We start from the raw sequence: 23214 nt of genomic DNA, 5'->3' as shown, positions 1-23214 counted from the left end.
GTTAAAGATAACATGAATTGATTCATAGAAATTCCTGGTTGTTTATCTGTATCATATCGTATGTATATCTGCTTTTTGTTTGGCATGGATGAATAGCATTATGACTTATTTTATCATTTTCTGTTGCTGCTTTTCTTACAAGTTTTAAATGTTTTCCATCTAACCTGCATATTTGTTTGTTGGATCTAATTTATATGAATCAATTCATTTTATGACATAGCAAATATTTGTTATCTCATAAAATATGTATACTTATTATAACGTACAAAATTATGTATGTTATAGTTCGTTTTTGTACGTAAAAAATATATATACAAAAATATTTACAAAAAATATCTTTTATTTATTATTAGCATACACACGTATTACACAATTTTTAAATATTTATAAATTATTTAAATTTTTAAAATAGTAATTAAAAGAATGGTAACTGCATCTACAATAGTAAGGGTGATAAATGACTAATAATAATAATAATAATAATAATAATAATAATAATAAATGATAGTAGTTATTATGATAATAGTGGTAGTAATAATTAATGACATTAACCCTTGGATGATAATATAATAATACTTGTTCTGATGGAGATAATATGCTTATAATGATGATAAAATATCAAAACAATAGTAAAATTATGGGTTAAATATGTTTTTGTCCCTTAATTATTATACGATTTTGAGTTTAGTTCCTATTTAAAATATTAATTGTTTTTTATGTTAATAATTTTGAAATTGTTATAAAAAGTCTCTAATTTTGGACGGAAGTAATTTTTTTTGACGTGGCTAACCGTCAATGCATGTCTCAGTAGGAGTTCATTTTCTGCCATGTTTTTCTTTTTTTATTCTAAATTTGCACACAAGTACGTAATTTTTTCACTGTTTACATTTCAGCACCTAACTTCTTTGTCAGAAATTTCTTTGTTACCTTAATCCTCCACGTTGCTGCTGAAGAGAGTAGAGTGAGTGCCCTCTACAACTATAACACCATGAACCACAATAATAATCTGTTGAGGAATTTGTAGCTACTGACAGAGAAACAGAGAAAATGAAAAAAAGTGGAAATTGGGGTGGTGCCATCACCGAAGGACCTTGATTTGATTTGATTCAGGAGGAAGATGTTACCTTTATAGCGACATACATACTGCATTCTGACCTTTCATCACGTCACCATTATTTATCACTATTAATATTTTTTCTTATTTTTCTTTTTCTAATAGAATGGTCCACAAAATAATATAATATGATAAGTCTGATTATATTTATTTATTTATTATTATTATTATTATTATTATTATTATTATTCTAATTAAAAGAAAAATAAAAAATAAAAAGAAAAGAAAAAGAAAGAGAAAGAGAAAGAAAATGAAAAATGTGAATATTCGGATTAAAAGAAATAAAATAAAAATTATGAGAAGTAATGGAAATTTGTTTTTGAATTATTTGATTAATGTAGTAAAGTATATTTCTTTTTATATTAATATATTTAAAAAATATATTCTAATATAAAAAGTTTTAAAAATAATTTTATTTGATATTAATGATTTTATTTATTTTTATTTCATATTAATTTTAATCTATTATTATAATAACATAAAAACGAAAAGAGAAGAAATAATAATTATATAATTGTTTTCTTCTGTTTGATAATTATCACAATTATAATGTTTTATTTAGTAGTTATATATGTTATAAATATAATTTAAATATTTTTTCAATTTAATAAAATAATATAAAAAAATATAGAAGAAAAACCACACGAGTCCAAAACTAATTGTTATTAAAATTAATGATCTTTTTTAAATATTAAGGACTTCTTACTTTTCTTCATTGGAGCGATGTCGACATATATACGTTGCATTTAGTTTTCAGTGCCTATTTATCATATCAGTTAAAAAAATAAAAAGTAGAATTGCATATATTCAAGTTAAGTTTTGAATGTATTCTTATTTTTCTGGCATACTCATTTTTTATTGTTGAAAATTGTTTGGATTGTATATCTACAAATTTATTTTTCTTGTGAAAAATAAATATTTTAAGTTTCATAAAATATATATTTTATCGTGATTTGATATGATCTTTCATATTTTTGTTTATTTTAATAATATTTAATATAATAATATACAATTAAAATTCATAATGATCTTAGTTATTTTGAAGAGTTCATTTCAATAGTTTAATTTTGATTATATTTTGTGTAAGTGGGTGAATCTCAAACATTGAAATCTTATACATCATAATTAAAATTCTATGAAGAGTATGATACCAAGAACATATATATATCTATTAAATAATCATTGCTTTCAACAAAAATGCCTCTCTGGAACAAGTTGAGAAAACAATCTTTATATTATTTTTTTCATGAAAAGGAAAGGAAGTTGAAAGCATATAATCCAGCATTTTCAATGTCCCATTTCATCCTCAGAACTCTTGCTCAAAGAGAGATCCTGAAAAAAAAAAGTGAAACACTTTTAATAAATGATGGTTTCTTTAAAATAAAATTAGGATTTTTCAACTAAAATTTATCTAAAATATAATTAAATAAAAAGAATATAAAAAAGATAATTTTTTGAAATTATTTTCGAATAAAACTAAGGATGTGTTTACAAAAGTGATGTGGTATTATGAAATTATATGATAACCTTTTCTATATAAGATGGTTCCTTTAAATTAAAATTACGATAGCCAAAATTTAGATGTAACACACCAGCATTGTTTTAGACAATTAAAATTTCAGACAACCCTTTCTTCCAAATTTAGATAAGAATCTTACATTAATGACTGGATTAAACATATAAAGTAAAAAAATTAATAAATAATTTTTTAACATTGTTTTAATTATGAGATAAATTATTTTATTAAGGAAAAATTAAATATATAAAGAAAAAAATTAATAAATTTATTACTTTTTAAACTTTTTAATTAAAAATAATAACAATATTTCTTATTTTCAAGATTTCAAACATATTATTAGTGTCTAAACTCTTAACTCATAGTCCTGATACATCTATTTCATAAACTTATCATATATATTATCTAAGAGTTATTATAAGACAACCTTTTTGATAAAAGATGGTTCCTTTAAAATAAAAGGGTTAAATATATTTTTAATCCCTATACTTTGGGGCGATTTTGGTTTTAGTCCCTCTTTCAAACTATAGTACAATTTAGTCCTTCAACTTTAGAAAACTCTGGTTTTAGTCCTTTTTTTCAAACGCATTTCTCAGTTAACATTGGACAAAAAATGTGTCAAATAATGTAAACAATCCAAATGCTATAATGTAACGTGCTTGAAACAACAAATAAAGTTTTAAAAAATTTGGTAAAAAGGACTAAAACCAGAGTTTTCTAAAGTTGAAGGACTAAATTGTACTATAGTTTGAAAGAGGGACTAAAACCAAAATCGTCCCAAAATATAGGGACTAAAAACATATTTAACCCAAAATAAAATAACGATTTTTCAAGTAAAATTAAATAAATTTCCAAGTAAAATTTATTTAAAATATAATTAAATAAAACGAATATAAAAAAGCTCTGTTTTTTTTAACTATTTATCAACAAATTAAGGATGTGTTTTTCAAAAAGGCTTTTCTTTTACCTTATTTTTTAATAAAAACATGATATTATGGAATATATCTTTAAAGATTCTTAAATGTTTCTTTATCTGAAATTTTGAAGTTTTTTTTATTTTATTGTTTAGTTTCTTTTTAAGAAACACAACTCTACCGTACGTATTATATGCGCTCAGTGTATGTAGATCGAAATACCATAATTAATCATTTAAACATAAAGGAGAGGAGATTGATAGATCACAATTAGATTCAAATAATTATTTAACCACTTTAAACATGTATGTAATTATGTTTATATATAATTAGACTGTAATTATCTTATAATATATATGATAAGTTTATTAAGTAGATGTATCGGAAGAGTCTATATACTAATAATAAGGTTGAAATCTTGAAAATAAGATATCTTGATATTGTTTTTAATTAATAAGGAATAAATTTATTAATTTGTTTATTTATATATTTAATTTTTCTTTAAGGAAATCAGTTATCTCATAGAAAAATTGTTAAAAAAATCATTTATTAATTTGTTTCTTTAAAAAAAAATAGGTCATAGCAGTATAAATGTAAGATTTTGGAGAGTGTTGTATCCATCAAAATTGAAATAAAAACAAGAGTGAAAGAGAAATAGTGTGAAAATGAAGAGAGTGTCAACTTTCATTGTGTTACTCTTCACCATTGTTGTAGCCATGAAGCCTGCGAAAAACTTTCAGTTTTGAGGATGAAATGGGACATTTAAAATGCTAGATTATATGCTTTCATCTTCCTTTCCTTTTCATGAAAAAATAATATAAAGATTGTTTTGCTGAACTTGTATGGAACAAGAATTTGTGTTGAAAGTAAATGATTATTGAATATATATATATATATATATATATATATATATATATATTGTTTGTATCCATTTTTCATAGAGTATCTGGTATTTAATTACGATGTATGGTTTCAATGTTTGAGATTCGCCAGCTTGAGCAAAATAATTAAAATTAAATTATGGAAATAAACTCTTCAAAATAACCTAAGATTATTATGAATTTTAATTGTTTTTCATTATATAAAAATGTATTAAAATAAAAAAAATACAAAATGTTAGATATTATACAAAATTCATGATAAAAATTATATTTTATAAAGCTTAAATATTTAATGGTTGAGTCAACAAAAGAAAAAATCACTTTTCAACCAAATTTTTTGAAATTCTTCCTTTTAAGATGTTTCAAAACACAGATAATCTTATAAACTCCATAAATATAAGTTTTTAACCTTAAAATGTCTGAAAAATTATTTACATATTCACACTAACTTTATCTAAAATTATTAACATGTCAAACTAGAACAACTCTTACTTACACAATAAGTATTCACCTTAAACCAATTAATATATGGAACTTGTCACGTCGATAAATGAAACCATCCTACCTTCCTTAGGTTGAATATTGAAAATTTTCAACATCAATAAATTAGAGACAATATATTACCTAGATTCTTCTTAGATTTATTCGTGGTCGTAAATACTAACTTTTTAATTTGAAAAATAACAAAAGAAAATATAATTGGATCTTGAAATCTACCATGAGTTTTCATCCTCCAAATAATCTAAATAATTACATTAATAATAATGACAACCACTTTAATCATTTTATACAAAGAAATATAATAAATAAATTCTTCAAAGGTGAACCGGATTTTCAATTAATAAGACAAATTCATTTTTAATTAATAAGACAAATTCATTTTTTACCCATATTGAAATTTGTACATTGATCTTTGTATTAATTTATATTTTTCTAAGTTTATTACATTCTAATTTATTTCTAATTATTTAATCAAAGCTTTTGCTCTTATCCTTGTGTTTTTTAAACATCATTCTTTTCTAATTTAAATAAATATACACACACAAAAATAAAGTAAAAATAAAAAATTTTATTCAATGAACTTGAACATAAAAAAAATTCACTTCTTATAACTTAAAAACATAATTAGAATCGGTCTAATCACAGTTCAAATTAATTACTAACTTCTTATAACTTGTAAATATAAAAGAATTCACTTCGTGTAAACCTAATTATTAACTTATTTAAATTAATTAAATAATTAATTTATTATTGATTGTTCTTACAATTCATCATAATACTTAGGTTATAGTTTCAAATTCACTAGTTACAATTTTAGTTTTTTCAAGGTTCGTTATAACTTCAAATCTATCATATAAATTTTTTATATCTTCAAATCCATCAAATAAACTTTCATGTTTTTCAAAATTTGTTATAATTTCAAATCAATCAAATAAACTTGTTATACTTTCAAATCTATCAAATGAACCTTTATGTTTTTTTTAATGTTTAATATAGTTTCAAATCCATTAAATAAACTTGTTGTAACTTCTCAAATCCAAATCAACTAATAGAACTTTAAGGTTTTCTATTACAATTTCGAGCTAAAGCAAAGAAAACAATAACGTAGTAAACAATAATATTGGAAAGTTAATTTCGTCCAAAATACTTGTTGACAAAATATATATATATGTTACGAATAGCAACTATTAAATATTTTACCCATACATTCTCTTTACACAATAATTGCATGTGTAATTAAAATTATCATTTCTGTTTATCACTTTGAGATTAAAAATATCAATTTACTACATAAGAAAGATTATATCAGTCTAAGGTTAAGCAAAGTTATCAACTCAAGATTATCGAAGTAAAAAACGAAATATTTAGAGCTAAAAATATCTATTCTTTTCAAATATTTAAGAGATAAATTTTAAGTTTGACTTAACTGTTTTATTAAATAAAATTTATATTCACTTGTATAATCTAAATTTAATTTATTTTTAAATAATGTAAAATTTTCAACACATCTTTTCACATTTTGAATATTTAATTAAACAATAATAAATAGTCTAATAAATTCTTCAATAAATAAATATCATTATAATAAAATTTAAACCGCTTAGGGAATGAAAATTACTACATTTAAATAATTACATTTTTTGTTTTAGACAAAATTAAGACTTGAAAAATCTTGTACTTTTAACTCTATGATTAAATTAATGTAAAAAAATGTTTTGTATTCTAGATAAGTTCTCAACATTGAAAAACCAACGGTATAGTTTTGTAAAGAATGTTTTATAATAATAATAAAAGTAAATAAAAAGAAGGTTTAATAGGTTCGGAGGTCCCTATATTTGGGGTTTGTTTCAATTGGGTCCTCCAATTTTAAAAGTGATCAATTAGGTCCCTAATTTTGTCAATTTGAATCAATAAAAGTCTTTCCGTTAAATGCAGTTAATGTCGTGAAGTTTTTGAACATGTGGAACGTTGACGCTTCTAGGTGACACCATTTCAAGTGCATAGGTGGATTATAAAAGGGTGAAATCCCGTGCACTTGAAATGGTGTCACCTGGAAGCGTCAACGTTCCATATGTTCAAAAACTTCACGCACGACGTTAACTGCATTTAACGGAAAGACTTTTATTGATTCAAATTGACAAAATTAGGGACCTAATTGATCACTTTCAAAATTGGAGGACCCAATTGAAACAAACCTCCAAATATAGGGACCTCCGAATCTATTAAACCTAAAAAGAAATTATAGATAAGGAATAATATAAGATTGCATTTAAGGAATGTAATCATGACTTTAAAGATAATTAATATATAATAAATTAGAAATTATAGATAACTTATATATATATATATATATATATATATATATATATATATATTAAGAGATATTGTTATTATTTCGTAACTAAAAAAAAACTACCACTGAGAATATTATAAAAAATCATTTATCTCAGCGAAATGCTAATTTAAACAGAGGTCAAAGTCCTATAAATGTGAGATCTTTGAGAGTGTTGCATCCATTGAAATCCAAATCAAAACAGCAGAGAATCATTGAGCAGAGTGTGTGAAAATGAAAAGAGTGTCTTCATCAGTGTTTGGTTTGGGAGTTTTGTTACTTCTCACAGTTGCAGCCATGAAACCAGTGAATGGATTCAACTGTTCAGTAGCAAAACTTTCATTGATTGAATGCTTTCCTTTTCTCGAAAGGAATCAAGATATCCCTTCAACTTCTTGCTGTAATGTAGTGAGTAATGTAAGAGCTTCAGCACCTACAAAACCTGAACTTCGTGAAGCATGTCAATGTTTCACAGAAGGCATAGTTGATTTTCCTAAACTTGACAAAGATAGAGCTATTCAACTTCCTAAACTTTGTAACGTTGATATCGGTTTTCCCCTCACCAAAGACATCGACTGTAATAAGTAAGATTTCTTTTTTATTTTTATTTTTCTTAATTTATTTATACATACTCATACTTTTCATTATTCTTTTATTTTATTTTTTCACTTTTTCTTTTTCAGGATCTCAACTTGAGAGAATGAAATGGAACATTAAAAATGCTGGATTATACTTTCAATTCCCTTTCCTTTTCATGAAATAAATAAGATTGTTTTGCCAAACTTGTGTGGAAGAAGAATTTGTGCTGAAAGTAAATGATTATTGAATAGATAGATATGTTATTAGTATCCATTTTTTTATAGAGTCTTTTTGCATTTAATTATGATGTATGGTTTTAGTGTTTGAGATTCGCAATCCTAAACAAAATAATCAAAGTTAAACTATTGAAATGAATTCTTCAAAATAACTTAAGATCATTATGAATTTTAATTATTTATCGTTATATAAAATTTATTAAAAAAAATGCATTATCCTTTCACAGCTTAGACAATTGGCTCATGGTTTCTTAGAAGAAACTCTTAAACATGTATCTTTTCATTTACTCATACAAATAAAATCATCATTGCCAAAAATTCTTAAAATTATTTTCTTAATTTTAAATTAAAGATAATTAAATTACGACTGCAATGTTTGGATAATTGTAAAAATATTATATATTAAACAAGAAATAAAGGTTAAAGTTGTAAAAAAATCTATTATGTGGACATCTTATACAAAATATTATTCTCATTACAAATCTGAAGATTCGATTAGTTAAAGTAAAGAATAATACGTCTAGTGTCAACGGTTAAAAGTTCAGGACAATCTAACAGTTTATGAAGCAATAATTTTAATCTTTTTGAAATGACTTAAACCTAAAAGTAGGATGTCGTTTGAGCGAGATTAGTCTCACTTAGTCAAGATTTGTGTGGCATTAAGAACAAAGTTATTAAATTCGAGAGTTTACGTAAACTCGTGAGAGTCGTGTAAACTCGTGAAAGTTGTGTAAACTTGACTCGTAAACTCCACTCTTAAACTCGTAAGAGTTTACTTCAGATGAAAAAAATTATATAAATAATATCTTAATTCAAATAAGTCTACAAAATTATATAACTTCAAATAAAGAGAATTTATAAATAAATATTGTAAAACATAAATACTTGAATTATTGTCATTAATTTTGATGCATTTTATTAAATATATAACTTTCAAGCTTGTAGAATTGTTCCAAACTTGCGATTTTATACGATCCTATCGATTCCACAGTCGATTCTATCAAATTTATGCAAAAAACGAGTTTACTTCTGAGTTAACTCGGAAGCCATGTCTAGAAACGTAAACTCGTACAAGTTTATGAATTAATTCGAGAGTTTGATAACTATGATTAGGAATGTTTGTCTTGCCTGAACAAAAATTATGTATGGTTAATATGTAGCACTATTTTTTTCTTGAGCAAGAATTGGCTCATTTGAGCAAAGATTAGACAAAAATATACAAAAATTGCATATCATATATCAATCTGAATTTAGAATTATGTAGAGCTCAATTCAACTATGAAATCAACAAATTTTGAACAACATCCTCCAACCCAAAAAAGAAAAAAATATCATGTATCCCTTAAATTAATATTTCAATGTAAACCAAAATAATGCAGCCAAATAACAATAATAACACATACCAAACTCATAGCATGCATTATAACTCATACCATTCAATCCTAACTTGAGAGCCTCTACGAGAAACGTCACCAAAATGAAAAATAAAAATTATGTTAGAATTAACTTTCTCATCTTAGTGAGTTTGCTAGTATGGAAGAAGATCGGAAAAGAATGAGTTATTTCCTGTTTCTGTGCTGCTACGTGAAATTGGAAGAGTGTAAGTATGAACAGTTTTTTGAATGAGATTGATGATCTCAAATTGTTTATCTCATTATGATTCCTTGACCTAGTAATCCACAGCTTATCAACAGAAAGAAAAACAACAAAGAAAGATAACAAAACCAAAAGGGAGTAAAAGAAAAAGAACACAATAAAAGAAACACTTCATCAATATTCTTCTTTTCTTATACTCTCACCATCTATCCTTACCTGTGTTGTCTACACTTCTGATTCAAAAAACCATATAGTAATTCAGAAAGTCTTTCATGGCTATGCCTCTCATAACTCAATTTTGAAAGAACCTCACCAAACATATTCTGTAATATCGTATCATTTTTGAAAAACCAAACTCAGTTTTGTTGGTAAATACTTTTAAGAAAAATTACTTTTCTATACTTTTTATTTAATTATATTTTAAACAAATCTTACTTAAAAATAGATAATATATATGATAACTTTATTAAGTACACGTGTAAGCACTATGAGTTAAGAGTTTAGTTACTAATAATAAGTTTGAAATCTTGAAAATAAGATCTTGATATTGTTTTTAATTAAAAAGAAATAAATTTATTAATTTGTTTCTTTATATGTATTTATTTTTTTCTTTAAGGAAATAATTTATCTCATTAAAAATGTTAAAAAAATAATTTATTATTATTTTTTCTTTATATATTTAATCCAGTCATTAATGTAAGATTATTATCTAAATGTGGAAGAAGGGTTGTATGAAATTTTAATTATCTAAAATTAGTTTTTTATATTCTTTTTATTTAATTATATATCTTATAATATCTCTTAGATAATATATATATATATATATATATATATATAGAAAGTTTATGGAGTGAATGTACCCGGACCTATGAGTTAAGAGCTAAGATACTAACAATAAATTAGAAATCGAAAGTCACTTAGATTAAAGAGATATCGGTATTACTTTTAATTAATTTTTTAAAAAAGTAATAAATTTATTTAATTTTTTCTTTATATGTTTAATTAAGCCATCAACGTAAACATAGGTGAGAACAGTATAAATGTAAAATATTGGAGAGTGTTGTATCCATCGAAATCGAAAAAAAAATAAGAGTGAAAGAAAAAAAAGTGTGAAAATGAAGAGAGTGCCAACTTTGATTGTGTTACTTCTGACAGTTGCAGCCATGAAGCCTGCGAATGGATTCAGCTGTGTGGAGGCAAAACTTTCATTGTTGACATGCTTACCTTTTCTGACGAGCAGTCAAGATAGCCCTTCAACTGCTTGCTGTAATGCAGTGAGCAACGTGAGAGCTTCAGCACCAACAAAACCTGAACTTCGTGAAGCATGTCAATGTCTGACGGCAGCCGTGGGTGAATTTCCAAACCTTGACAAAGACAGAGCCATTCAACTTCCTAAACTATGTAACGTTGATGTCGGTTTTCCCCTCACCAAGGACATCGACTGTAACACGTAAGATTTCTTTTTTATTTTTATTTTTCTTAATTTATACATACTCATAATCCTCATTATTCTTACGTATTTTTATTCACATTTTTCTTTTCAGGATCTCTCCTTGAGCAAGAGTTTTGAAGATGAATGGGAGATTGAAAATGTTGGATTATGCTTGGAACTTCCTTTCCTTTTCATGAAAAAATAAATAAAATTGTTTTGCTGAACTTGTGTGGAACAAGAATTTGTGTTGAAAGTAAATGATCATTGAATAAATATATATATATATATATATATATATATATATATATATATATATATATATATTTTGTTTGTATCCATTTTTCATAGAGTATCTAGTATTTAATTATGATGTATGGTTTCAATGTTTGAGATTCGTCAGCTTGAATAAAATAATTAAAATTAAATTACCGAACTCTTCAAAATAACCTAAGATTATTATGAATTTTAGTTGCTTTTCATTATATAAAAATGTATTAAAATAAAAAATATATATAAAATGTTAGAGATTATACAAAATTCACGATAAAAATTATATTTTATGATACTTAAAATATTTAATGTTTGAGATTAAACACAAGGAAAAATCACTTTACAACTAAAACTTTTAAAAGTCTTTTCTTTAAACATGTTTTAAAACATAAATAATCTTGTAAACTCACCATAAAAATAAGCTTTTAATTCTAAAAAGAAAGCTGAAAAATTACTCGTATATTTATATTAACTTTTTCTAAAAATACTAACATGATATCAAATTAGAACAACTACATATACTTTCAGTATTCACCTTAAGCTAATTAATATATAGAACTTGTTATATTACTTCGATAAATAAAACTATCATACCTATAAAATTTTCAGCATCAATAAATTAAAAAAAAATATACTATCGAGATGTTTCTTAGATTTATACGACTCATAAACACTAACTTTTTAATTTGAAAAATAACAAAAGAAAATACAATAAAATCATGAAATCTATCATGAGTTCTCATCTTCTAAATCATTCAAATAATTACACTAATGATAATGACAATCACTTTAATCATTTTATACAATAAAATATAATAAGTAAATCCTTCATCCTAAAAGTTAAATTATAATTCTAAATATCTTAATTTTTTTTGTGCAAGTTAGTAAATCAATCCAGTTCATCAAGGTTTAACCAGGTTCTTAATTAATAAGACGAGTTACTTTTTACCCATACTAAAATTTGTGCATTGATCCTTTGTATTAATTTATATTTTTTTCCTCATAAGTTTATTACATTCTAATTTATTTCTAAGTATTTAATTAAAGCTTTTGATCTAATCATTCTTTCTTAATTTAAATAAATACACACACAAAAAAATAATTTAAAAGAAAATATTTTTTTATTCAATGAACTTAAAAACATAAAAAAAATAATCACTTCTTATAACTAGTAAACATATAATTAGAATCGGTCTAATTACAATTCAAATTAATTACTAACTTCTTATAAATTGTAAACATAAAAAAAATTCACTTCTTATAAACGTAATTACTAACTTATTTAAATTAATTAAATAACTAACTTATTACCGATTGGTCTTACAATACATCGTAATATCTTGATCGGTATACAAATCAGCCTGTACGTAATACTTTTTAAATAGAAACTAAAGAATAAAATAAAACAACTTTAAAATTTCACCTAGACAAACATTACTAATGTAAGAACCTCTAAAGACATATTTCGTATAATATCATATCATTTTTGAAAAAAGAGATCCTTAGTTTGTTGATAAATAATTTCAAAAAAATAGTTTTCTATATATTTTTATTTAATTATATTTTAAATAAAATTTCATTGAAAAAGCGTTATTTATTTTAAAGGAACCATCTTTTATGAAAAAGGTTGTCTTATATAATAACTTTTATATAACATATATGACTACAAACAAGAAAAATTGATATTACCGATAACTAAAATTTCGTCAGTAAAACTGTATTGCTAAATTTTATTGATAGAATTTTTTTGTCGGTATTTTTGTTGATAATTATCGACAAAAAATATGTCGATAAATATTTCGATCTGGTTCATCTTCTTTCTCTGTTTTCCTTCTTCTTCCGTTTTGTTTCTTTGTTTTTTACAAATATAAAAGATTGAACGCATTAAAGGCAATGATAAACTTTGGTGTTGGCCAAACTTAGAAAAAAGTGTGCAGTGGTGACAATGTGTAGTGATGGCAATGCGTGAAAGAGAGAGAATAGAGGCGACCTGACTGAACCAAAATGGAGATGACCTGACTGAACAGAGTGGCGACCTTGTTGAACAGAGATGATGACAATCTTGATTTGTAGCTGCAATGGAGTGGAAGAGAAGAAAAAAAATGGAGTGGAAGAAATGCGAGAGAGAGATACATAACGATACTGTCTCACGGAGAGAGAGGAAAAATGGACAGAAAAGTTCCTGCTCTTTTTACCGATGGTGAGTGAAATGTGCATTACCAATAGATTTTACCAACAGAAAAATTCGTCATTAAGTGCAAAAATAAGTGAGAAATTCCTGCTCTTTTTACTTTTTCGTTGATATGTGAAATGTGCATCTTTGTCGGTAATGATTTCGTCAATAAAATCTGTCAGTGATAAATATTTTGAAATTCATCAATAAAATTTGTCAACAATGCTAATTTACCAACAAATATATTTTTGTCAGTAAAATTTCATTTGTGATTTCAGGAATTTTTGTAATAAGTTTGAAATCTTGAAAATAGGATATCTTGATATTATTTTTAATTAAAAAATTTAAAAGGTAATAAATTTATTAATTTGTTATTTTGTACATTTTTATTTTTCTTTAAGAAATCTTTTATATCATAAAACAATGTTAAAAAAATCATTTATTAATTTTTTTATATATATTTAATTCAGTCATTAATGTAAGATTCATGTCTATATTTGGGAGAAGGGTTGCGTGGAATTTTATTATCTAAAATTATATTTTTTATATTATTTTAAAGACACCATCATTTATTAAAAGGGTTATCTTATATCTCTTATATTATATATATATATATATATATATATATATATATATATATATAAATCAAGTTTAGAAAAATATACTTTTGACACAATTTTTTTTATACAACATTCTTTATTAATTAATTTTTTTAAAAAAATTACAAAATTTCATTTTTTATAATTAATTTATTTTTGTTAAATGTGTCAAATGAATGTAAATATGTATATATCATTCTATCATCCAGGACCTATGAGTTAAGAGCTCAGATACTAACAATAAATTAGAAATCGAAAGTCACTTAGATTAGAGAGATCTTGATATTATTTTTAATTAAATTTTTTAAAAAGTAATAAATTTATTTAATTTTTTCTTTATATGTTTAATTAAGTCATTGACGTAAACATAGGTCACACACAGCAGTATAAATGTAAGATTTTGGAGAGAGTTGTATCCATCGAAATCGAAACAAAAACAAGAGTGAAAAAAAGAGAGTGTGAAAATGAAGAGAGTGTCAAGTTTGATTGTATTAGTTCTGATAGTTGCAGCCATGAAGCCTGCGAATGGATTCAGCTGTGTGGAAGCAAAACTTTCATTGTTGGCATGCTTACCTTTTCTCACCAGCAGTCAAGATAGTCCTTCAAGTGCTTGTTGTAATGCAGTGAGTAATGTGAGAGCGTCAGCACCTACCAAACCTGAACTTCGTGAGGCATGTCAATGTCTTACGGCAGCCGTCGGTGAATTTCCAAACCTTGACAAAGATAGAGCCATTCAACTTCCTAAACTATGTAACGTTGATGTTGGTTTTCCCCTCACCAAAGACATCGACTGTAACAAGTAAGATTTTTTTCTCCATAATTTATACATACTCATACTTCTCATTATTCTTTTATTTTTGTTCACATTTCTTTTTTCTTTCAGGATCTTTCTTTGAGCAAGAGTTTTGAGGATGAAATGGGACATTATTGAAATGCTGGATTATGCTTTCAAACTTCCTTTCCTTTTCCTTAACAAAAAATAAGATTGTTTTCTCAACTTGTTCCACACAGACATTGTTATTGAAAATGATTATTACTTAATAGATATATCAGTTATTGGTATCCATTTCTTCATAGACTCTGTTTGCATTTAATTATGATGTATGGTTTCAATGTTTGAGATTCACCCACTTTAACAAAATAGTCAAAATTAAACTATTGAAATGAACTCTTTAAAATAACTAAGATCATTATGAATTTTAATTGTTTATATAAAAATTTATTAAAATAAAAAAATACAAAAATATGAAAGATCATATCAAATCACGATAAAAATTATATTTTATGAAACTTAAAATATTTATTTTTCTCAAGAAAAATAAATTAGTAGTTATACAGTCCAAACAATTTTCAACAATAATAAAAAATGAGTATACCAGAAAAATAAGAATACACATAACTTAACTTGAATATATGCAAAGACGATGATATTTTGACAACGGGATAATGTGTAATTACTTTATTGGTTTATTTGAATTTACGTTTAAAAAATATTTAAAACAGACCAATCATAAGCTATCATGTATACGTTGTCAAAAAATTATTAAAAAGTATTGTTAAAAGAAGTTTTTTCTATATGCAATTCTACTTTTTATTCTTTTTAACTGTTATGATACATAGACCGCTGAAAACTAAATGCAATGTATACATTGTGGACCACACTCCAATGAAGAAAAGTAAGAAGTCCTTAATATTTAAAAACACATCATTAATTTTAATAACAATTAGTTTTGGATTTTTCCTATGTTTTTTTATATTATTTTATTAAATTAAAAAATATTTAAATTATATTTATAATATATATAACTATTAAATAAAACATTATAATTTTGATAATCATCAAGAAGAAGAAAACAATTATACAACTAGCTATTATATTACACTCATTCAGTATAGAAAGTTATATGTGTACATACTAATGGAAACTATACATTTTTCAAAAGAAAAAAAAATATTCAACTCTGGATTTTTATTCTAAACTATGTTTAACATCGATATAAAATTTATATATGAATACATTGAATCCAAAACAGCTTTTACTTTCATAATATTTATCATACATACTTTCTATGTGTTATCAATCCATAAAACATTATCATACATATTAAACATACATAATATAATAAAATAAAAATATTGAAATAATAATTAAAATAAAGTATTTTAATTTAATATTTCGTTATTATACGTTTTCTATTACAGAATTGATAATTAAAGTTAAAATGAAAAACAAAATAGTTAACGTGATATTTTATTGATATTTATATTGTATTTATAATTAAAAGTCAATAAAATAATAATATTTTCACTTTACTTCATCTTATCTTTTACAAATTTATTAACTATAAAAGTGAGAAGTTAATATTTTTTAAGAAAAAACACAAATGCTAACGTCAAGAAAGCAAAAAGAGATAGAAACATAATGCGTTTTGTTTGAACATCTAGATCACCTTCCAAGAAAACGAAAAAAAAAAAAAATCATTTATATAATAAAAAAGAAGATAAGATTGATTTAAGGAATGTAATCATGACTTTAAAGATGACTAATAATAAATTTGAAACCATAAATAACTTATATATAAAAATAAGTTTGAAATCTTGAAATAAGATATTGATATTATTTTTAACTAAAAAGTTTAAAAAGTAATAAATTTATTAATTTTTCTTTAAGAAAATAATTTATATCATAAAACAATGTTAAAAAATCATTTATTAATTTTTAGAAAGTAATAAATTTATTTAATTTTTTCTTTTATATGTTTAATTAAGCCATTGACGTAAACATAGGTGAGAACAATATAAATGTAAGATTTTGGAGAGAGTTGTATCCATCAAAATCGAAACAAAAATAAGAGTGTGAAAATGAAGAAAGTGTCAACTTTGATTGTGTTACTCCTCACTGTTGCAGCCATGAAACTAGTGAATGGATTCAGCTGTTTGGAAGCACAAGTTTCAATGTTGCAATGCTTACCTTTTTTTCTCAATGCTGAAAATAGCCCTTCAACTTCTTGCTGTGATGCAGTGAGGAATGTGAGAGCTTCAGCACCTACAAAACCTGAACTTCGTGAGGCATGTCAATGTCTCAAGGCAGACATCGCTCAATTTCCTAAACTTTTCGATGATAAAGTCATTCAACTTCCTAAACTATGTAAGGTTGATTTCGGTTTTCCCCTCACCAAAGATATCGACTGTAACAAGTAAGGTTTCTTTTTTATTTATATTTTTCTTAATTTATACATATTATTCTTTTATTTTTGTTCACATTTTCTTTTTCAGGATCTATCTTTGAGTAAGAGTTTAAAGGATGAAATTAGACATTGAAAATGCTCGATTATGCTTTCAACTTCCTTTCCTTTTCATGAAAAAAAAAAAATAAGACTGTTTTCTCAATTTTTATTGAAAGTAAATGATTATTGAATAGATATATTTTTTGTTGGTATCCATTTCTTCGTAGACTTTATTGGCATTTAATTATGATGTAAATGTTTGATATTCGCCGGCTTAAACAGAATAATCAAAATTAAACTATTGAAATGAACTCTTCTTGAAACATTCTAAAATATAGTTATAAATCATATTATAGTAGTCACGTAAATAATAAGAAAGAATAGTTATGTACTAGTAAATAAAGTATCAACTTTACAATCTTTTAAAATAATCATAAAATTTAAAAACCTTATATACAAGGAACTATTAAAACTATACATAAATTAGTCCAACTATGTTGTAGCATCTCGCCATCTAGAGTCTGTTCTAGAGACACCTCATCTACCTCTGCTTACACCCACACGATGATCACTACAAAAAAAGAATACCAAACATACAAAACACAATCACAAACAGAAGGGTAAGCTAGCTATAAAAGAATTCATACAATTGCATAGCAAATAACATACTCAAAATAAATCAAGCAAGATAAACTATTTCAAACATCCTAACATGTTATGACCTAGACTTGACCGTCCAAACATAGAATGATTGTCATGCTATGGCGGGTTATGCACTTGTGGTGACCTTTACTGCTTTGCAAAGTCATTACCAACAGGTTTCACCCTACCACACTCACAAGGTTAGTTTGTTCCATGCCTTGAGGCATACTGGAAGTCTCCAAGACTAAGACCTCCTGCTACTCCTCACGACATGGTTCAATCCTCTCTACTTGAGAATGAAAGACCATTGGAGTTTCAGGATAGCCCCCAAAACTAAGCTCATACATTCATTCTAAACAAACTTGAATCTCACTAAGAGATTCCACATTGAAACTTACTTTCACCACTTAAAATTCATATACCTTTACTTGGAAACATACTCATGACAATAATCGATTATATACTATAAGAGACACTCAAACATACTTCATAAGGTACTCAACACTTCAATTAGATAAAATTAAAGCAAAGAATAAAAGAGTGAACTAAAACCAGGACCACTTGCTCAATGCACACTCTCGCATAGTGAATCCAGAGGTTTCTCGCACAACAGCCATCTCGTTGTTTTGAATAAACTCATAGTGGTACCAAACCTCAACCCCTCGCATAGTGCCCCAATTTTATATGCAAAAACCCAAACAATGGTCCAGACTCCCCAAGAACTCCCAGAGCGCACCCCCTCGCTATTCGAATAAATCTGACAGTGGCCCTAGATCACAATCAGGCGCTCATCAGACAGAGAGCCAACCCCCACAACCATTTGCACATCTCACCTTCACATTGTAAGAATGCTCAAACATAGGGCAACTCGTCATGACCACTCATTGTGCGAATCTATTCGCTCAGCGAGTCTGCATAATTCTGCAGCAAGAATTCTGCAGAATTATGCAACTCAAACCCCATTTACCAATTCTACCTATTTTTCCCAACTTCTAACTATCCTAATTTGTGTTACATACGTAATTAGACTTAACTAAGTGTTCCTAAACCTTACTAATATCAATCTAAAGTGCTTATGAACCAATTACCTCTTCAAAACTCCAAATTTCTCAACCTAGGGATTCTACCACTTTTGACATGATTGTTTTATCAACTTAAAGGCTCAGCCTAGTCCTATTTGACTTACCAAAACCCTTCCTATAGACCAATTTCACACCAAACCCCAAATGCTCATTTTCACTACTCTACTTCCTCAAAATTCACTACAATCATAACTAGATGGATCATCAAATCAACATAATCACAACTTCATGACATTTTATAACCACAATAACAGATCAAACATCATCCAAATCAAGTTTAATTTCACAGTTCATCCGTTTACACATCACAACATTCACATTACACATCACCTATACCTTAACAATAAAAATTTAGTTCAAATAGCTCATTATTCACATACTTATCATACATATACAGAAAATTCTAAATCATAAAAATTATTGTGGAGTAATTTTTGACCAATAACAGATTGACACGTAATCAATGTTCAAATGTTGTCAAAAAAATGTTGTCTAAATATCATTATCCTTAATTTTAATAACACTTAGTTTTGCACTCGTGTGGTTTTTCTCTTATGTTTTTTTTTATATTATTTTATTAAATTTAAAAAAATATTGAAATTATATTTTAACATATATAACTACTAAATAAAACATTATAATTATTAATCATCAAGCAAAAGAGAACAATTATACAACAATTAATTATATTATATTATAGATAAGAGTATGTATTCATATGTAGATACTAATGGAAACTATACATTTTTCAAAAGAAAAAATTATCCAACACAAGGTTTTTATCCTAATCTATATTGTTACATCACTCTCACCTTGTAGTGGATAACTAGAATATCTTCATTTATTCACGTTATTATTAATGTAATTATTGCTCACAAGAAAAGAACACAAACAATAAAAAACAGAGGAAAAGGTAAGTTAATGTGCAAAAAGAGTCATCATACAATAAGTATACAAATATTAACATGTGTAATAACTCATATCAACCAATCCTAAGACATACAATTACTCATAGTAGATTCAACCATCCGGATACGTGTATTGATATCAAACTCTGACAAGTTATGCACTTGTGGTAGGCTCTAGGTACTCTGTAAAGTTATTGGCAATGTGTTTCATCCAACAACACACAAGATTAGTCCATTAACATCTTTGACTAAGGTAAAGTCGGTACGTAAAAACCTCCTACTCCTCTCATCACATACTTTATCATTTTCTACACAAGTTATTAAAGCGACATGTTAACTCCCAATATGAAATTCATATATCAATACATACTCTACTTGAATCATAAGGAATTTCTCCTAAAGATTTTTAGTAATATTTACCTTACTCTACTTGAATCACAAAAAATTTCTCCTAAAGATTTTTTCGTAATATTTACCATACATACTTTCTACTATGTTATGAATCTATCAAACATCATACATATTAAACAGTAATAAAATAGTTATATCATTAACATTATTATTAGTATAATGTAACAAAATAAAAATGTTGAAATCATAATTAAAATAAAATATTTTAATTTAATGTTTCATTATTATACGTTTTCTATTACAGAAATGGATAATTAAAATTAAAATGAAAACTAAAATAAAACAGTTAATGTAATATTTTATTGATATTTATATTGTATATTATAATTGAAAGTCGATAAAATAATATACATAACAAAATCATATACTTTAAATTGTTATATTTTTAAAATTAATTATTTTTAATATATTTTCATTTTGAAATTAACTCTTTCATTTATTAAAAAAATTATCTAAGTCAATAAAATCACATTTACAAAGTTTTAGAATTTCTTTTTATTTCTTTTCATCTTTCCCTTAATCCAAATAATCATATTTTTTTCATCAAATCCAATCATTTTCACTTAAATATATCCTACAAGCTAAATGAAACACTCGTTATTTTAATTTTTCTGATCTCTTACATAAAAGATAAAATTAGAAAACTCTCTTAGTAAAATTTTTTAATATTTATATTAAGAAATAATTAATATTTTTATTTTTAATTATTTTCAAAACTTACGTTTTCTCTTTGTTAATATTTTCACTTTACGTCATCTTATCTTTTAATAATTTATTAACTATAAATGTGAGAAGTTAATTACTTTTTAAAGAAAAAATACAAATTCTAACGTCAAGAAAGCAATGTGAGATACAAACTCTTTGGTATAAACAAATTTTCATATCAGTAAAACAAGAGATGAACATAAATTTATATACACATAATATACTTTTATTGATAAAGTCTTTTAGAGTGATATTAAAAATAAGGAAAATGATATTTTAACACCATTTTTTGACACCATTTTGACACTACACACGTGTCAAAATGTGGTTGGACGATTTCAAATTAAAAAAACAAACTTTGGTTTTTCTCTTCCAAATATACCTCTGCCTCAACTTTTTTAATTTGAAATCGTCCAATCACATTTTGACACTGCACACATTTTGACACGTGTGCAGTGTCAAAATGGTGTCAAAAAATAGTGTTAAAAAATGATGTTAAAATATCATTTTCCTAAAAACAAATCCGTGAAAATATAGTCCAAAACAGACAATATCTTATCAATGTTGAAATCTATATGTATGAGTAGAACCTCCTCAACAAACATAACGAGTTTTGTTTGAACATCTAGACCACCTTCCAAGAAAACGAAAACAAAAAGTCATTAAATATTCACAACAAGATCGTTACATATAAAAAAACATTAGAAAATAAAAAAAGATGAAGAAAATGTAACTCATACTTCATCGTGGACCATTCTCCAAGAAGAAGGAAAAGAACAAAAAGTCATGAATAGTCATAAATAACGGTAACCTGATGAAAGAAAGCTCGTAACGCAGCATGTAAGTGGCTATAAAAGCAACATCTCCCTCATTGTTTCATCTATCCAAAATCAAAACTCTCTGTGAAAATGAAGACTGTGTTTGTATCATTCTTCACTCTGCTAATTGTGTTTGTCTTCACAGTTACTGCCACAAAGCCATCAAAAGGCTTAACCTGTGAGCAGGAAATAACCTTAGCGATGGCATGCTTAGATTATGTAACCAAGAAAACTGATTCCCCTTCAGCTGCTTGCTGCAATGGGATGAAATCAATCGTATATTCATCAACTACAAAGGAAGAAAAACAAGCTACATGTAACTGCCTAAGGGAAGCAGGCTCTCATATTCCTAACATAGACAAAGACAGAGTCAATAATCTTTGCAAAGTCTGCAAAATCACTAATGACTTTGATTGCCAAATGTAAGACTTCTTTTATTTACCTTTCATACTTTTCATTCATTTGCTTTTTCCTCACATTGCTTTTCCTAATTTCTTTTATTTTTTTCAGACTTGATTAAGCTTGGAACGCTGCATTATGCTGGGAGTTTTCTATTTCTGAACAGAATATATAACATTGTTTGTTCAACTTCTGTCAACAAACAATTATCTTGAAATTAATAATTAATAAATATGCTTATTATATTGTTGCTGTCTTCTATTCATTTCTTTCCTTCTACTTATGATGATGAACTATTTGTGTTTAGTGTTTGAGATTGATGAGCCTAATCCAAAATTAATCCAATGAAAATAAGCTATTATATATATAAATAAAGGATTAATCAATGAAAATAAATTTTAGAAGTATATGGTTCAAAATAAAGGATTAATAAAAAAAACATATAATTCGATTAAGATTAATATAAGGTAATCCTATAAAGATTAATAAAGAAGCGTTTAACGTCACTCCCACTTAGATTACTAATTGAAACTAAAAGTTATAAGTCAAATTTATCTTATTTTATTTTTTAAGTTATGATTACAAACATTTTAAAAGGTTATTTTATATATGTTTAAATACTACATATGTTGTTAGAAGATGATAAGGTGATATATTATAAATTGGCCTTATATCTAGTCGATGTGGGACTTTCAACACACCCCCTCACGCCGAGGTATATACATCTCGAACGTGAGACTAGATATTAATGGGTGGTCCAATAACTACCCAATAACGGATGAAACAATATGCCCAACAAATATCGTTAGGATAGACTCTAACCATAGCTCTGATACCATGTTAGAAGTGGGTTGAGTTAGGCCTACAACCCACTTCTAA

At 25.6% G+C, this 23214-nt stretch overlaps 5 protein-coding genes across 5 annotated transcripts; all 5 read left to right on the top strand.

Moving 5' to 3' along the window:
* The first annotated feature begins 7492 nt into the window (after positions 1 to 7492).
* On the top strand, positions 7493 to 7846 carry LOC111241804 (non-specific lipid-transfer protein A-like). The gene has a single exon (XM_022781693.1). The coding sequence runs from the start codon at positions 7493 to 7495 to the stop codon at positions 7844 to 7846; it is 354 nt and encodes a 117-aa protein (XP_022637414.1).
* A 2938-nt stretch (positions 7847 to 10784) lies between these two features.
* On the top strand, positions 10785 to 11226 carry LOC106763246 (non-specific lipid-transfer protein A-like). Its single transcript, XM_014647451.1, has 2 exons — positions 10785 to 11119; positions 11214 to 11226. The coding sequence occupies exons 1-2, from the start codon at positions 10785 to 10787 to the stop codon at positions 11224 to 11226; spliced, it is 348 nt and encodes a 115-aa protein (XP_014502937.1).
* A 3381-nt stretch (positions 11227 to 14607) lies between these two features.
* Positions 14608 to 15039, top strand: LOC106763245 (non-specific lipid-transfer protein A-like). The gene is made up of 2 exons (XM_014647450.1): positions 14608 to 14942; positions 15027 to 15039. The coding sequence occupies exons 1-2, from the start codon at positions 14608 to 14610 to the stop codon at positions 15037 to 15039; spliced, it is 348 nt and encodes a 115-aa protein (XP_014502936.1).
* A 1966-nt stretch (positions 15040 to 17005) lies between these two features.
* On the top strand, positions 17006 to 17344 carry LOC106763244 (non-specific lipid-transfer protein A-like). Its single transcript, XM_014647449.1, has one exon. The coding sequence runs from the start codon at positions 17006 to 17008 to the stop codon at positions 17342 to 17344; it is 339 nt and encodes a 112-aa protein (XP_014502935.1).
* Positions 17345 to 22016: 4672 nt separating this feature from the next.
* LOC111241774 (non-specific lipid-transfer protein A-like) lies at positions 22017 to 22566 on the top strand. Its single transcript, XM_022781644.1, has 2 exons — positions 22017 to 22358; positions 22447 to 22566. The coding sequence occupies exons 1-2, from the start codon at positions 22027 to 22029 to the stop codon at positions 22454 to 22456; spliced, it is 342 nt and encodes a 113-aa protein (XP_022637365.1). The 5' UTR covers positions 22017 to 22026; the 3' UTR covers positions 22457 to 22566.
* Positions 22567 to 23214: the final 648 nt, after the last annotated feature.

The sequence above is a fragment of the Vigna radiata genome, chromosome 6, assembly GCF_000741045.1.
Source record: "Vigna radiata var. radiata cultivar VC1973A chromosome 6, Vradiata_ver6, whole genome shotgun sequence".
Lineage (NCBI taxonomy): Eukaryota > Viridiplantae > Streptophyta > Magnoliopsida > Fabales > Fabaceae > Vigna > Vigna radiata.
This window is presented reverse-complemented; position numbering and strand designations above follow the sequence as displayed.

Bases quoted from the DNA above. Each gene is read 5' to 3' on its own strand.
- LOC111241774 (XM_022781644.1), top strand. From the start codon at position 22,027: ATGAAGACTGTGTTTGTATCATTCTTCACTCTGCTAATTGTGTTTGTC.
- LOC106763245 (XM_014647450.1), top strand. From the start codon at position 14,608: ATGAAGAGAGTGTCAAGTTTGATTGTATTAGTTCTGATAGTTGCAGCC.
- LOC111241804 (XM_022781693.1), top strand. From the start codon at position 7,493: ATGAAAAGAGTGTCTTCATCAGTGTTTGGTTTGGGAGTTTTGTTACTT.
- LOC106763244 (XM_014647449.1), top strand. From the start codon at position 17,006: ATGAAGAAAGTGTCAACTTTGATTGTGTTACTCCTCACTGTTGCAGCC.
- LOC106763246 (XM_014647451.1), top strand. From the start codon at position 10,785: ATGAAGAGAGTGCCAACTTTGATTGTGTTACTTCTGACAGTTGCAGCC.